The sequence below is a fragment of the Humulus lupulus genome, chromosome 7 (genome assembly GCF_963169125.1).
Source record: "Humulus lupulus chromosome 7, drHumLupu1.1, whole genome shotgun sequence".
In the NCBI taxonomy this organism is placed as follows: Eukaryota; Viridiplantae; Streptophyta; class Magnoliopsida; order Rosales; family Cannabaceae; genus Humulus; species Humulus lupulus.
Window position 1 is genome coordinate 29,927,281 of NC_084799.1, and position 16,707 is coordinate 29,943,987.

Below are 16,707 nucleotides of genomic sequence, written 5' to 3' on the forward strand. Positions count from 1 at the left end.
TTCACATAAAGCTCAGCATACTGCTCCACAGTATAAGTTGTTCTCACAGGTAAAAAGTGGGCGGACTTAGTATACCTGTCTACAATCACCCACACCGAATCATGCTGACCCACGGTCTTCGGTAATCCAACCACAAAGTCCATCGCAATATCCTCCTACTTCCACTCAGGAATCCCTAGAGGCTGCAACAACCCTGCTGGCCTATGATGTTCAGCCTTAATCTGCTGACAAGTTAGGCACCTTGCCACATAGTCCACCACGTCCCTTTTCATGCCTGACCACCAATATAGAACTTTCAAGTCTTGGTACATCTTCGTAGTACCCGGGTGTAAAGAGTAGGGAGTGGTGTGAGCCTCATCTAGAATCTCTCGTCGAATATCTGGATCAATCAATTCACAAATCCGCCCTTTGTACCTCAACAGGCCCATCTCTGAGAGAGAGAAGTCCTTAATTGTTCCAGCTAGGGCATTCTCTCTACGCTCAACTAACTGGGGATCCTTTCCCTGTGCTTCCTTAATCCTCTCAAGGAGCGTTGACTGAAGAGTTATGTTGGATAACTTACCAACCACTAACTCTATACCTGCTCTGGCCATCTCCTCAGCCAGTCTGTCTGATATCTGTCTTGAACTATACAACTGACTTGGGCCCTTCCGGCTCAATCCATCAGCCACAACATTAGCCTTTCCAGGATGATATAAAAATGTCACAATCGTAATCCTTTACCAACTCTAGTCACCTCCTCTGGCGCATATTCAGATCTTTCTGGGTAAAGAAATACTTTAGACTCTTGTGATCAGTGTATATCTCGCACTTTTCACCATACAAATAATGCCTCCATACCTTAAGCGCGAATACTACCGCAGCCAATTCCAGGTCATGCGTGGGATATCTCTGCTCGTACTCCTTTAACTGCCTTGATGCATAAGCTATTACCTTCCCAGCTTGCATCAACACACACCCCAAACCCTGTCTAGAAGCGTCACAGTAGACCACAAACTTCTCATTCTCTGTCGGCAGACTCAACACTGGTGCAGTAATCAATCGTCGCTTCAACTCTTTAAAGCTATTCTCACACCGATCTGTCCACACATACTTAGTCTTCTTCCTTGTCAACTCCGTCAATGGAGTAGCAATTCTGGAGAATCCCTCTACGAACCGTCGGTAGTACCCTGCTAATCCAAGAAAACTTCTGACGTCAAGAACGCTGCTCGGTCTAGGCCAATCTCTCATTGCCTCTATCTTACTTGGGTCCACCAGTATCCCCTCCTTACTAACGATATGGCCCAAGAATGTAACTTGCGGTAACCAGAACTCACACTTGCTAAACTTAGCATATAGCTTATGCTCTCTTAATCGCTGCAACACTAGGCGCAGATGATGCTTATGCTCTGTCTCTGACCGGGAGTATACTAGTATATCATCAATGAACACAATTACAAACTTATCCAGGTAGTCCTTGAAAATTCTATTCATCATATCCATGAAAGCTGCTGGGGCATTGGTTAATCCAAAGGACATAACCAGAAATTCATAATGTCGGTACCTTGTCCGAAAAGCTGTCTTCGGTATGTCCTCCTCTTTAATTCTCAACTGATGATAGCTTGACCGAAGATCAATCTTTGAAAACACCGTACTCCCCTGAAGTTGATCAAACAAATCATCAATCCTAGGCAGTGGATACTTGCTCTTAATGGTCAGCTTATTCAACTCCCTGTAGTCAATGCACATCCTAAGCGACCCATCCTTCTTCTTAACAAACAGCACTGGAGCACCCCATGGCGAGAAACTCGGTCTAATGAACCCCAAATCCAATAACTCTTGTAACTGAATCTTTAATTCCTTTAAATCCGCTGGAGCCATTCTATGGGGTGCCATGGAAACTGGCTCTACCCCTGGTGCCAACTCTATGACAAACTCAATCTCCCGTTGTGGCGGCAACCCCGGCAAGTCCGCTGGAAATAAGTCTGGAAACTCACATACCAACCTGGTTTCATTCGGTCCCACTGTTACCACCTTAGAAGTATCTACAACACTCGCTAGGAATCCTATGTAGTCTTCCTGCATCAGGTCTCTAGCCTTTAGTGCTGAAATCATAGGCACTCGCGGTCCATTCACCGTCCCCACAAATACAAAAGGCACTTCACCTTCCAGTTCAAAAGTCACCATATGCCGCTTGCAATCAATCGTTGCTCCATACCTCATTAACCAATTCATCCCTAATATCATATCAAAATCATCCATATCTAGTTCAACCAGATCAACAAACAGTTCCCTACCATCTATCTCTACTGGTAATGCTCTAACCCATCTCCTAGAGACTACCAGTTCTCCTGTTGGCAGCAAAGTCTGAAAATTCCTAGCATATACAATACTAGGTCTACAAAGCTGGTCTATCACCCTAGCAGATACAAATGAGTGGGTAGCCCCTGAATCAATCAATGCAGTACACAAAGAACCAGCGCTAGAGATCTGACCTGTCACAACTGAGGGACTAGCCTCCGCCTCAGTCTGAGTCAAAGCGAATACCCTGGCAGGAGTGAGACTGTCTCCTTGCTTTGGCTCTTCCTTTCTAACTTGTGGGCAATCTTTCTTCAAGTGGTTGGCACTCCCACAAACAAAATATGCCCTAATCCGGCACTCACCCTGATGTTGTCGCCTGCACCGAGGACACACTGGAAAACTCCTCCAGTTGTCACCACTGCCCTGATGGCCACCAACAGAACCCCGCACTCTCCTATTAGAACTAGGAGGAGTAAGTGAATATGGAACCCTTCTTTTCTGCTCACTAGGGCCACTGCCCCGAATAAACCCAACAAAAGGAGGCACCGTCCTCCAGCCATCGCACCTAACAACGCTATCCTTCCATATCTGATCCTCAGCCCTCTCAGCAGTAAGGGCCTTATCCACTGCTTGTGCATAAGTAGTAGTCTCTGGAACCAATGTAATATTCACATCACGAGCAATCATCACATTCAACCCCCGTATGAATCTGTCCCTCCTGGCCGTATCTGTCGGCACTAGGTCTGGCGCAAACTTTGCCAGTCTGTTGAATTTTAGGGCATACTCGGTAACTGATTACCTGTTCTGAGTGAGGTTGATAAACTCATCAACCTTCGCAGCTCGAACTGCTATGCTGTAGTATTTCTCATTGAAGACACTCTTGAATTCTTCCCAAGTCATGACTGCAACATTCCTCCGCTGTCTCACCACATCCCACCAGATGCGGGCATCATCTCTAAACATATAGCTGGCACAAGCTATCCTTTCACTTCCCTCAACCCCCATAAAGTCTAGGATCAAGGAAATCATGTTCATCCACTGCTCTACCCGCAGTGGGTCTGATCCACCCTTGAAGGTAGGAGGTTGTTGCTTCCTGAATCTTTCGTACAAGGGTTCCCACCTGTTCTCAATCACAGGCTGAACTGGCACTGGCGGCACATTCTGCAGAATTGGCAACCCTGCAACCTGTGGAGGGTCCTGTTGTCTCATCTGACGGAGTTCTTCCTCTGTTCTCTATAGTCTAGCCTCCATTTCGGCCAATATCTGCTGCCAGTTCTGTGGGGCAGGTGGAGGGTCCTTACCCTGATTGTCATCCTATGCCCGATTCCCGCGGAGTCTGGACGATTGCCGAGGCATTACAACTATATGCCTGCAATCAGTGACACCGCTTATCAGGCATGATAACAAAATCCAATTCCACCTCCCATTCTCACCAATCAACCCAGACCAATAATCCAAATATATTGCAAATAGTATATAACACACAACGGGCCTTGCCCTGGCATCATGCATATATTATTTCACTTAACATGCTCTTTATAAACTAGGCAGGCAAACATGTCAACCAAGCACATATTAAAGCAGAATAATCAACCATACCAATCAACCCTGAGTCGAGCTTTTCAATGGCAGTGTGCGTACATGTTCAGTCAGTCTCCAGAACCAATAAACCTTGGCTCGCTCTGATACCAAGTTGTAACGCCCTACTACCTTAGAGCCGTTACTAGGTGAGATTAAAATGTGCAATCAACTCGCTAAACGAGGTTTTTTTTAAAACAAAAGTGCGATTAAGTGAAAGTCTAGGCTGTAATATTTAAAAAGTACTCTATTTCATTAAAAGTTTAAGAGTTTAACATTCGGGATCCCATAATTCAGTTTATAAAATATTTACAACTCAAAACAAGGTTATAAGTAGTTAACCATCAAAACTAGGGTTTGTACAACTATTTCTCAAAAATATTCCCAACCAAAGCAGTCGGGCAGGCCGAACATGTACGCGTCGCCCCCACGCTCTCCGTACTCATGGCTGGTTGACTTTCTCTTTGCCCTTACCTGCAACACAGAGCACCCGTGATCCGAAGCCCAGCAAGAAAACTCATACAGTACATAACATATGCATAATATACAGTCATTACAGCAAATAGCTCATATCTAGTCAGACAGTCCATAGAATCTAACACATATACGACCATGCCGTCCCAGAAGCGTACCCAAAGCCTGGGATCCCGGTCCACACCGTATGGATATCCCATGTATCCACTGGGGTCTCACCCTAGCCACAATCACTCCATGTGCTAAGTGGTATTCCCGGCCCCACTGCCGTTCTCGGCCTTTCGCCGTTCCCGGCCCTTCGCCGTTCGTTCTACTTTTACCACATTAAGCATTCTCAAATAACAACCAAATATACAATCATTCATATTAAACTATATCCTAGCAATGATACAATTTAGGGCCGCGCCCTGCAACAATTCTATGGGCCCAAGCCCTGCTCTACGGGTGCTACAGTTTTCTTACCTGTATCCCGAGCTTTCAATGCCCCAAAGCCGCGAGCATGGTCCTCTAACCCGAGCCTCTCCAAAGACCTAGTCATAACACATATAAAACACCCTTTAATGCTAACCAATCCAAAACCACTTTTCGGGGCCAATCCCACACTCTCGGAACCCCCAAATCCCTAAAACAATACATCGAAGACATCCCCCGAACCCCCGGAGCAAAGGCTCAAAATTGCAAAATCTCATGTTCTGAAAATGGCCTAGCGCAGCGGCGCTGCCCTAGAGGGCCGCGGCGCCCAGCAAGTCAGAGAGCTTCCCCTGCCCAGAATCAGCCTCGGGCCGCGACGCCCAAGAATAGGGCTGCGGCGCTCCTTCGCGAACCCAAAAATCTGGGTTTTTCCCCTGCATTTCCCCGAGCCAAAACCACTCCAAATCATCCAAAACTCATACCTAAGCCCCAAAACCAACTCAAAACCCCAAATAGACCATTCAACAGCCTAAAAACATCACAATCTAGCTCAATTACACAACCACTCCCAAAATTCATACTTAAGTTTAAGATTTCAAACACTTAAACCAAAACTTGAGAGAAGTGCAAACCAGACCTCTAGATTCTTAAACCATAACAGTTATGAGATTTCAAACATGTTTAATACTCTTACCTCAATCAAAAATTCAACTTGAGCTCCCTCCAATCCAAGCTTTAAACTGAATTCCCCCTTGAAAAACCAGCTGAATTCTCATGCAAAGCAAGCCATGGCTATCTTTCAATTCCTTCCAAAATCAAGTTCAAAACTTAACAAAATCAGGGACTAAATCCTTACCTCAGTGTAGACCTTGATCTGTGTTTGATTCCACACCCTTAAGCCCTTCACTAGCCTCAAAGAACACAACTCACCTCCTCTTCCACTTTGCCTTCTAAGTTCTTAATTCTCCCTTTTCCTTCTTGATTTCTCTAGCCTTCCAAATCTTAATTTCAGTCACACCTAGCATAAATGATCGTGTATATCCATTTCCCTCAGCCAAAGCTATCTAAACCACTGCCAAAAGACCATCTTATCCCTCCACTAATATCCCTTCCCAACTAAACCTCAAGGGCACTCTTGTCCTTTTACTTACATTACAATTCTACCATTTCTCCATCAAAACCTGTTACTCTCAGCTGTTACTAACGGTTACACAAGTTACCATATTACCAGTTACCATTATCTCACAGGAGCTAAATTACAAAATCCCCAAAATACCCCTTAGGCTCATCCCGAGCCGGGTATAAAATCCCGTTGTGACTTTTGAGTTATCTAGCTCGCTAGAACCGTCTCGGCACGTGCATCACACTGATATCACCACACTCACGTGGTACTAGTCACACAATACAATTATCGCATTTATGCCCTCAGCGGGCTAAAATTACCAATTTACCCCTATCCTGCAAACGGGGCCCACATGCACATTTATACCACCTAAACATGCATTCTAATCACATATTCATTTAAATTCATATATTATCATATTAATTCACTTATTGCCCTCCAGGCACGCTAATCAAGGTCCTAAACCTTATTAGCAACTTAGGTTGTTACAACACATATCGAGTTTATCGAGTATAGTCGAGGACTATCGAGGCAATCAATCCAATTAAACTCTTATACACCTATCGAGTTTCATCGAGTACAATCGAGGCAAACAATCCAATTAAACTCTTATACAACTATCGAGTACAATTGATTACAATCGAGTTATTAAATCCAATTAAACTCTTATACATCAATCGAGTTTTATCGAGTACAATCGAGTACCACCGAGTTATTAAATCCAATTAAATTCTTATACACATATCGAGTACAATCGAGTACCATCGAGGTACTAACATCCTAACACTATCGAGGCATGTCGATGTCCATCGAGGACCATCGAGCCAGCATGCATGCAACACATCGAGACCTATCGAGTTTCATCGAAACTCATCGAGGCAGGAAAAAAATCCAGAAAAAACGCACGAAGTATCCAAAATTCATTCCGACAGTGAAAAATTGCAATAAAACATGAAGGTATACACAGATCTGTTTGAAATAAGACAAGTAATGTAACCAGACAAGTTTCCTCACTACATATAACAAATATATACTTACCCATATGATTTTTTCCCCTAGATCCGAAATCCAAAATGAAGTTTCTTGACTTGAAAGGACTCACAACTTGCCCCTAGATCCGAAATGCAAATTAATGGTGGCTGGCTTTTTTTGTGTACGATAGTTTGAGAGATAGAGAGGGAAATAAGAGATAGAGAGTGAAGACTATGAGAAAAAGAGAGGGAAAATTATGCTAGGGGTATTTTGGGTAGTAACGACATTAGTAGGACCAAAACGAGAGACTTATAGGGATAAGGTATTTTTGAAACGGAGGGTCACTTATTGCATTAAAAATCAAATTTCCCAAACAAAATAGAAAAACAAATAATGAAAAGGACACACTAAAATTATCTTAGTTCAACTACAATTTGTTACCTATATCTAGTAAAGCTAGTCATTGTAAAGATCAGATTACAAGCTTAATCACAGAGATCATAACTCTTATTTGAGTAACTATTTCTTGAGTACAAAACCTAAAGCTTCTTTTGAACTATACACCTTATTTCTCACACACTACTCCAAAAACTCTCAAACACAAATAAGAAACTCTATCCTCCTCAGTTATAAAGGTATCTCTTAACTCTAAAAAATGAATCAACCTCTCACGTAGACAACTAATTACTCTTGCAATTGAATATTAGCGGCCAAATTTGGAGTGGTGGTTGCAAGGGTAAAGTGTTAGTAATATGTTATAAAGATGATAAGTTGTAAGCATTACTCCAAATTATTTGTTCATTTATACATTTGTATGAAAATCTAAAAGACATATATTTAATTTTTAAAAAAAAAAAGTCATAATAAACATTAACAATGTGAAATTTTCATATAACTAATTAAATGACAAAAACAACCATATAATTTTTTTTGTCAGAAGACCACAAGATAAAAATTATTGATAAACTCAAATTCCAGTTTTATTAAGTTTAAAAACAAAAATGATTTATGTAATTTAGCCAAAATTGAAAAAAAATAATGGGAATAAGTAATTTCAGCATTGATAATTTACTTGTACCCAAGATAATTACAAGTCCATTTTAGAGTCAAACAAACTAATGATTTTTCAATAAAGTTGCCGTGCCAAACACCATCCTTTTATGCAAAGTCGTGATTATGATTATGATAGTTTTTAATTTAAATTTTAATACCAAAGTCTCCATTACTATAGTTCATTTCATATCTTAAACTTGTTACAACCACTAAATTCTAAAATTAAGTTTTTTTTAAAAAAAAAAAAAAAAAAAACTCTAAAAGTTTAACCCAACTATCAACTAAGAAAATTAATTTAATTATACCTAACACACGTGGCAAAAGGAAAATATCTATTAGTAGGAAAAAAAAAAAAGATTCATTAAATAATTTTTAACAATGAATGAATGACCCTCTACAGAGTACAGACCACAATTTCCTGTTCTCTTCTTGGCCAAATCGCTGTCAAGTCATCACAAAAGGGTCAAGTCTCCATTGGAAATGAAGGAAGAAATCCCCACGAAACAGTCTCACGCACCTCACTCAATTGTTGCTTAGAGATACCATTACTAGTTCACCGCCTTATGAACACTCCTTACTTACCTTCAAAGCCCAGCTCAACCTTCAGCTCCGTTTCTCTCCTCCGCCGATCTTCGGTGGACCCTCTTTTTTTCCGGAGAAAATGGAGCTTCTAAGCCCTTCATACCCTCCTAGCTATGGCCCTTCTTCGCCTGAATCCCTTTCTGGGTTTTCTTCTCCGGCAAGTTTCCGACTTGGGTTTGATCGGGGGATCACTTCCCAGTTGCCTGATATCGTCGAGGACGATGGCAACAAAGTGTTCGTGGCAGTTGGGAAGTCTGTGGAGAAAGCATTGGGCTTGCTTAATTGGACTTTAAGACGGTTTGAGGGTAAACACGTTTGTATTCTTCATGTTTATCAGCCTGCTCACTTCATTCCCACTCACTGTAAGTTCCCATCTTTTCCTCCTATGAATTCCTGGGTGTTTGGAATTTCGAAAATTTATTTGAATTTCTTGCTTTACGGTGTATTTTTATGATAATTATGCACAAATGGGCATACAATTTTTTTTAATTATTGATGTTTACAACGTTGGATTTATTTCCTTAAAATTACGGACGATTGTAATGTTGATATTCTGTCTTTTCAAGCGCTTATTATGGTTCGGATACTCTTATCCAGCTTTCAAATACCCACATATATGCGCTTGTATGTGTATATATATATATATATATATATATATTCTTTCTGCTCCGTTTTGCGGCTGCCAAATTAAAGGACAAAGAATAAGATTCTCATGAACATTGTGAATCTCGTCTTATATTTTAAGTTTGGTATGTCTGTCTGTGGGCTGCGCACATGTATATATTTTCTTTTATTATTATTTTTTCTGAACAATGTCAGCCAATTTTGTCTTCCACTGATTGTTTGTCATTAATTTATTGTTTCATTTTGTGATTATATTGGGCAGTAGGAAAACTTCCAGTAAGTCAAGCAAATGTCGATGTGGTATCTACGTATAGGAAGAACGAAAGGGAACAAACATTGAAGCTTTTACGAAGTTACTTGAGCGTTTGCTCTGGAGCAAAGGTGCAGTACTTTAACTTTGAGCATAATGACCCTGTGGTTTATTTGCTGTAGAAATTGTAACAAGTATATTCTTCATGTTGTTTTTAATTCTTGTTTCTGAATGTTAAATATGGAAGTGAAACCAAAAGATCACATATATTTTTTATTCAGTGAAAAGAATCCTTCAACTTTGGATATCAGGGATTGTGCAGTTTTTTGGGAGACCATGGAAATCTACTTTCCACATTTCCTCAATAGAAAATTGGCTAATAACTGAAAATTGGAAAAATTTGTACATCATGAAAGTTCAGCATTATATAGTTGACTAGAAATTCTGTGTACAATTACATTCACATACCTTACAGGTGACAGCAAGCATCATCACAGTTGAAGCTAATCAAGTACAGAAAGGAATTGTGGATTTGGTGAATGAATATGGTATTAGGAAGCTTGTCATGGGGGCTGTTTCAGAAAAGTAAGTAGTATTATTAGATTCTGGCATCCTCACTGTGAATGTTAAATTGATCTTAGTACTAATCATTCAGAAGTACTTCTCCTGGTTCTTTTTCCTTCTTTCTTTATGTTTTTTTCCCCTTCTACATTTTAGTTCAAAGCTATTTACTTCACTGCATAACTTTAATTTTCAATTTGCACACTTAGATACAAGGCTCACGTGAAAATTTTAAGATTCTTGTAGCTGTACGTCACAGGATTGCATGACAATTAGGGATTGTTATCACTCGGAGCATGTTCTTTTCTATTCAAGCTTATTTTCACTACAATAGAAATTGTGTATCTAAAGAGAGCCAATTTGAGCACATTTGCACACTCTTTTACATTTTGTGCTAGTGTGTTCTATGTGGTCTGTTTTTTCTTTTTTCTTTTTTCTGTGCACGCTATTGATAATGTGTACTCCACGCTGTGCTTTCTCTTTATGAAACATGTAGTTCTAGCTGTAAAGACATCATCTTTTTTAAGCAGTTTCATTTTGGATGACTTAAAACAGTTGTATGAAGCTTAAAAAGAGGTCGAGCAAAGCATACTATGCTGCCACAAATGCTCCGTTATTTTGTGAAATATGGTTTGTCAACAAAGGGAAACACGTGTGGACTAGAGACTCTTCTGAGGACCCAAGTTCTCTTCCTTCATGTAGTCGACCACAGCTTGCAACTGCAGGGAAAAACATATTTAGATCATTTCAATACGGTAAGAATAAGTCAATCCATTTAAATTGGCTTCGATCCAATTCTGCTAGGGGTGCAGAACCGTTTCAAAGTAACCAGGTTCAGTGTGAACCGTTTCATGGGGAATTGGCTTCTTCACCGACTTTGTCGTGTTCAAGTACTTTTCTCCGTGATTTCAATGGTTTATTTAGCCCTACAAGTGCTAGTGCTGGTTCAGGGTATAATTCTGCTGAAAGAAGAGTGTCTTCAGACTCTGATGAAGAGAAATTATATAGTAAGCTTATTGATCTCAGGATAGAAGCTGAGACATCAAGGAATAAGGCAAATATAGATATAGTAAAGCGTAGAAAGTTGGAATCAGATGCTATTGAAGCTATAAGTAAGGTAACGTTGATCTGAAAGCTTATGAGTTTTATTTCTACGGATTCAGTTACTTCAGGTTAATATATGGGTTACCAAATTTCCAATAAAATGTTGAGCTTTTGACTTGATTCTTTGATTTTGAAAGAATTGTTCCATGTGAATGTGATATTATGAGCTTCTCAATTATTTGAAGTCCATATCTAGTCTAAAATTATTTGTGTACCTTTTAATTTATTTTTGCCAGTAATGCAGCCTTTTAAGTCAATCAAATAAGAGTTAATTTTTGGTATTCTTTTCTTTCAATGTGTTTAACTTCTAAGAGTAGTCTAAACTCATATTTCTCTTGTTGAAAATATCTTAGTTGCAAGTACAGAACACCTATGGGCTGCATACTGATGTTGAAATCAAATTTTTTGAATGGCTGGTTTTCAATTCTTGTTATCTCTTTTAATTGTCTTCTCGGTTTCCTTTAGGCCAAAATGTTTGATTCTGCCTTCACACATGAAAGAAAACTTAGAAAAGAGGCTGAGGATGCATTAAAAATTACATTAGAGGAACAAGAAAAGCTATTGAAAGAAAGAGAAGACATAACTCTAGAGCTTCATAGGACCATGAGAAATGTTGCACTACTGGACAGTCGTGCACAAGAAGCAATCCGCAGGCATGACGAAGCTACCGATGAACTGAAACTAGTGCAAGAATCCATTGCAACCTTGAGGCAGGAAAAACAGCGGATTCGAAAACAGAAGATGGAAGCATTACGCTGGCTTGAGCGGTGGAGAAGTCGTGGACAAGGTAGAGGTGCAAACTGTACTAGTCTTATTGGGTTCATTGATGAGTTACCTGTGCTGGCAGAATTTTCATTGTTGGAATTGGAAACTGCAACATGTAATTTTTCTGAGAGCTTCAAAATTGGGCACGGAGGTTATGGTTGTGTTTACAAAGGGGAGATGTTGGGTAGAACTGTTGCTATTAAGAAGTTGCATTCATACAACATGCAAGGGGAATCAGAATTTCAACAAGAGGTTCTCTCTCACACACACATTTTTGCATAGTTGATCTGCAATTACCTTCTTTTTCTTTTTCCCTTTCCTTTTTCATGGTTATTTTTTAAACTGCAGGTAAAAGTTCTAGGCAAACTACAACATCCTCATCTTGTGACATTGCTTGGTGTGTGCCCAGACGCCTGGTCCCTTGTATATGAATATTTGCCCAATGGCAGCCTTCAATATCATTTGTCCAGGAAAAACAATGTTCTGACCTGGAAAATTCGAGCACGGATTATTGCCGAAATTGCTAGTGGACTTTGCTTTTTGCACTCTTCAAAGCCTGAAATTATTGTCCATGGTGATTTGACTCCTCGAAATATACTTTTGGACTCTGCTCTCAGTTGTAAGATTTGTGATTTTGGGATTTGCAGGATGATAAATGAGGACAACTTGTATTGCCCAAGTTTACGATGGTCAAAGGGGCCAAAGGGTGCCTTTTCTTACACAGATCCAGAGTTTCAGAGAATTGGAGTCCTGACATCCAAGTCTGATGCTTACTCCTTTGGTTTAATCATTCTGCAGTTACTCACAAATAGGTCTCCAGTAGGTTTAGCAGGTGAGGTCCGCAAAGCAGTTTCATCTGGAAAATTGCCATCGATGTTGGATTCCTCAGCTGGAGAATGGCCAAACCATGTCGTTAGGCGATTAGTAGACATTGGCTTGCAATGTTGCGAAATGAACGGTAGAGATAGACCAGATATAACACCCTCTTTTGTGAGAGAACTCGAGCAGTTGCACGTCTCTGAAGAGCGGCCAGTACCATCATTCTTCTTGTGCCCCATCCTTCAGGTATTGCTGCTTCTCATATCTCAATCAAACCCAACTCCAAACAAGCTCAAGCTTTTCCAAAACTTAAGTTTAAAATTCAAAGTGTATGTTATCCTCAACTTGGCTCACATTTTAATGTTATGTTTGCTTTCAGGAAATAATGCATGACCCTCAGGTGGCTGCTGATGGATTCACTTATGAAGGGGAAGCCATGCGAGGATGGTTGGAAAATGGCAAAGATACCTCTCCAATGACCAATTTGAAGCTAAGTCACCTGCATCTCACTCCCAACCACGCTATACGGCTTGCAATTCAGGAATGGCTTTGTAAAGCATAACAAAACCATTACATGAAAATTGTAGATTAGTAAATACACGTGTATAATGTGATATGTTGTAACTTTTAAGTTATGTAGTTGCAATTTTGTTTGGTTTGCCTTAACTAGAGATTATGAAATATAAAAGGGGACTATTTCACACTTGAGAAAGGGGATTATTTTACTAATCTAAGTCAACATCACTTGAGAAAATCATTGACCCTTGTAATTGAAAGTGGAGATGTAACCGGAATAACCAAACAAAACAAGGGTCACTTTCTCTTTTACTCGAGTAAATTATCAAAGGCGAAAAACAGATTATAATAAACCGACAAAAACAGAATGATGGGGTCTGTGATTGAATCGAAGTTTCAATTAGTAAATGAAATAATAATAATAATAATAATAAAAATAAAAGTCGATATATTTAGAGGTTGATTGGAACAACTCCCTTATTTTTATTGAGTAGAATGAATTCTCATTTAGTAGGACTCAGAAAAGCAATTTTTAATGCTTGTCAATAGTAAATGGACATGAGTGATCTTTTCAACCAAACTTCAAAACGTTTGCGTTGAAATAAAAGAGAATTGAATAATATTAACATTTGCTCTAGTTAACAATACAAAAAATAACACATACTGGAAAAACCCAATCCGAGAAGGGCCATTCATATACATTCTCATCACTAATTTTAGTTAATTATTAACTAAATAGTGCATGTGTTTTCTGAAATATATGATGCACAAATATTGATGTCTTAACTTCAGAGGGATATATGGTGAAATTTCTAACTGGATACATCAATTTATAAGAAACAACCAACAATCTCTTATAAAATTACATTTACTAAGTGATATATGAAATCCAGAGATAAATTTACACCCCCAAAACAAATAAATAAATATTCAAAGTAGCGAAGCACTACTTTTCTTATCAGCGGCACTAAAGGGGTGATCTTCTTCTATTGAAGTTCCAACTCTTGACTCATCAGTCTCACCATTCAAAAGCGGGTTAGCCTCTCCAACTCGGTCCCATCCATGAAAGTCATCCTCCTCAGGAGGAGCCAAGTTTTCCTTGACACTCATTTCAGCAGCCTTCACACTACTCAAACTCTCTGTTTTCTTGCTCAAATTTGGTCTTTCATTCTTGATTATAAAAGCTTCATCTTTAGTATAAGGGGTCACGTTCTCCTGATTTTCATGGCTGATGAACTGAGAGTTACACCTTCCATAAGTTTCAACTGATGTTTGTCTCAGAATCTTTTGTGAGGAAGACGACCTTTGTGTGAAGCTTCCAAACCCCTGAATCCCTCTACTTAGCTTCCGAGCTTTATGTCTTTCTTCTTGAAGAAGAGGACCCTTTTCAAGTAGCTTCAATACTCTCTCTGATTTTTTTCTTGCTGCAAGACCCCAGTTGAACCTGTCATAGAGAACAAATAAATCTTCTTACCCAAAACAGCGGAATGACAATATGCATGATCATGTTAAGCAAGATTTGATTTCAAATTCTAAGACACACCCTTTTTCGTCTATGTACTGAAAGCTCTCAATCTCTTCAATGACATCCTTTTCGCCTTGAAATTCATCTCCAACACTCTCTGGTCCATGAGTCAACAAGTGCTCAAGAACAATCAGAGAGTTGTAACAGACCCTCCAATTTTTCTTTTCGAATTTCAGAAATCTGATTCACACCCAGTTGTCAAATCATGTGTTAGATTGCTATTTCAGTAAAATACTTGTAGAAAAAACACACAAGTACCCACAAACCTTTTGTGCAAAATCTCAACAATTCTGGTGTAATCATCTATCTCAAAAGCAGATCTTGAGATTGAAGATAAGGTCCGGGTGTCAGGAGCCCATGGATTCCCATTGGTGGCTTCTTCAGTTAATCTTAAGACATTAAACCACAATAACCAGACAATTATGGAATAAAAAACTAACGCAATAACAAAACAAGGCCAATATAGTTTAGCAAAATGAATGAGATGAGAAGAAAAAAGAAAAGAAAAACTCACAACTCTGCTGGTGTAACATCTGTGAGGGCCAATCTGGCAGTCTTGATCTTCTCTTTGAAGAAGAAAGAAGCTTGTTTTTTGAATTCACGGAAAGAAGGTGCACTGTTTTCACAGTTGTTTTTGCTTAAGATGGAGGACATGTCTGAAAACAGAAGTTACAAAATTTGAAGACTAATTTGGTATTTGGAGTTAATCCAATTAAACAGAAAAACAATACACCTATTACATAATAATATAATGTTTAAAAGTCTTTCTTATGTAATCAAAGAAAGAAAATATAAAGAAGAAACGAAAAAAAAGGAAAATATAAAACCAGATGGCTTCTAAGGTTGTGAAAGAAAAGAATTTGAAAAATAGCAGTGTGATGATGAAAACAATGTCTGGTTGCTTGGAAATTAGAATTGAAAATTTCAACTTGAATAACAAAGCTTTATTATTTAAATTAAAGAGTTTCATTAGTCAACTTCGTTGTATAATTGTGTTTAATAATATATGCGAGGGTGTTTCTTCACGTCAACATCTTTGACACTGCTAGAGAGCGCCACAAGGCACAAGTCCTTGTTTTGGTTTCAAATTTAAACGCCTTTTTCATTCCTCAATTTATGTATAAGATGGGTTTTTTTATGTACAAGAGAAGGAGACACAACACAAGACAAGTCAAATACTATACATATAGATAGAGATGTACTTGTAGTTGTACACTAGCAGCAAGTACTATACCGATCAGTGCAAAGTTGTCAGATTCAGCCCACCGTGGGATGAGATCTATGATCTGATCTGTGTTAACTTTTTTTTTTTTTCAAATTCTTGATTTTCGAATCTTATGGGGGGCCACCTTTGAACCCCATTTGATTATTTTGTCACCTGATTCAATACATCTCTACAAGTATTTCTCCTCTCGATATATGTGACTCTCTTTCATACAAGATCCACGCTTAAAACTCACACAAATCAAGTCCATTACAACAATGCATTACTGTGCATACATATTGTTAGAAAAGTATAATCAACATAGCCATAAATTCATCAGAAGACATTATTACGAATGGACTCAATCTCTACCGGGTCTTAAAAACTTAACTTTATGGCAATATTTTAGTCGACAAATAGGTCAGGCATCCCTGTTGTTCACTGTGCATGAGTATGACCGTGTATAGTTAGGACCACAATTTTATTTTGATGATGCTATATAGTAGCCACGTGGTACTCAAATTTCGAATAGATAGATAAATATCTCATATTGATACGTGGGGAAGTTTATCAGAAGCAAATATTCTAATGTATCAACCATTAAACACAAAACTCCAAATGCTACTATGACTCGTTCATTGTGCCGAACGCCAAGTTATAAACCTTTGTCTTGAGAAGTCGGCATTTGAAGCTTTGGTTTTTTTTTTCTGCTGGGGTGAAAGGTAAAACAGAGGAGAGAAATTGATGTACTCTTTGTATATTGATATGCAGCTTACATGATACAATTTACAAAAGGGGAGTTATATACTCGGTGGTGGAGTATGGACAGTAGGGTATAACTACCTAAAGCATAATAACAAAGTATT

At 39.0% G+C, this 16,707-nt stretch overlaps 2 protein-coding genes across 2 annotated transcripts; one reads left to right on the plus strand and one right to left on the minus strand.

The window, feature by feature from the left end:
* Positions 1-8,284: 8,284 nt before the first annotated feature.
* On the plus strand, positions 8,285-13,308 carry LOC133791072 (U-box domain-containing protein 33-like). Its single transcript, XM_062228961.1, has 7 exons — positions 8,285-8,835; positions 9,360-9,478; positions 9,823-9,932; positions 10,464-11,025; positions 11,478-12,029; positions 12,126-12,842; positions 12,976-13,308. The coding sequence occupies exons 1-7, from the start codon at positions 8,553-8,555 to the stop codon at positions 13,156-13,158; spliced, it is 2,526 nt and encodes an 841-aa protein (XP_062084945.1). The 5' UTR covers positions 8,285-8,552; the 3' UTR covers positions 13,159-13,308.
* A 465-nt stretch (positions 13,309-13,773) lies between these two features.
* Positions 13,774-15,659, minus strand: LOC133791073 (epsin-3). The gene is made up of 4 exons (XM_062228962.1): positions 15,152-15,659; positions 14,904-15,026; positions 14,656-14,817; positions 13,774-14,556 (listed from the first exon to the last, which is right to left on the minus strand). Exons 1-4 carry the CDS (start codon positions 15,289-15,291, stop codon positions 14,043-14,045), a joined length of 939 nt encoding a protein of 312 aa, XP_062084946.1. The 5' UTR covers positions 15,292-15,659; the 3' UTR covers positions 13,774-14,042.
* Positions 15,660-16,707: the final 1,048 nt, after the last annotated feature.

What these genes read in the sequence shown, in the direction of transcription:
- LOC133791072 (XM_062228961.1), top strand. Translation starts at nt 8,553, where the DNA reads ATGGAGCTTCTAAGCCCTTCATACCCTCCTAGCTATGGCCCTTCTTCG. An exon ending in GCGTTTGCTCTGGAGCAAAG is followed by an intron (nt 9,479 to 9,822) that starts GTGCAGTACTTT and finishes CATACCTTACAG; the next exon opens with GTGACAGCAAGCATCATCAC. An exon ending in CTATTGAAGCTATAAGTAAG is followed by an intron (nt 11,026 to 11,477) that starts GTAACGTTGATC and finishes GGTTTCCTTTAG; the next exon opens with GCCAAAATGTTTGATTCTGC.
- LOC133791073 (XM_062228962.1), bottom strand. Translation starts at nt 15,291, where the DNA reads ATGTCCTCCATCTTAAGCAAAAACAACTGTGAAAACAGTGCACCTTCT. An exon ending in GATGTTACACCAGCAGAGTT is followed by an intron (nt 15,027 to 15,151) that starts GTGAGTTTTTCT and finishes TAATGTCTTAAG; the next exon opens with ATTAACTGAAGAAGCCACCA. An exon ending in CAGTACATAGACGAAAAAGG is followed by an intron (nt 14,557 to 14,655) that starts GTGTGTCTTAGA and finishes TCTCTATGACAG; the next exon opens with GTTCAACTGGGGTCTTGCAG.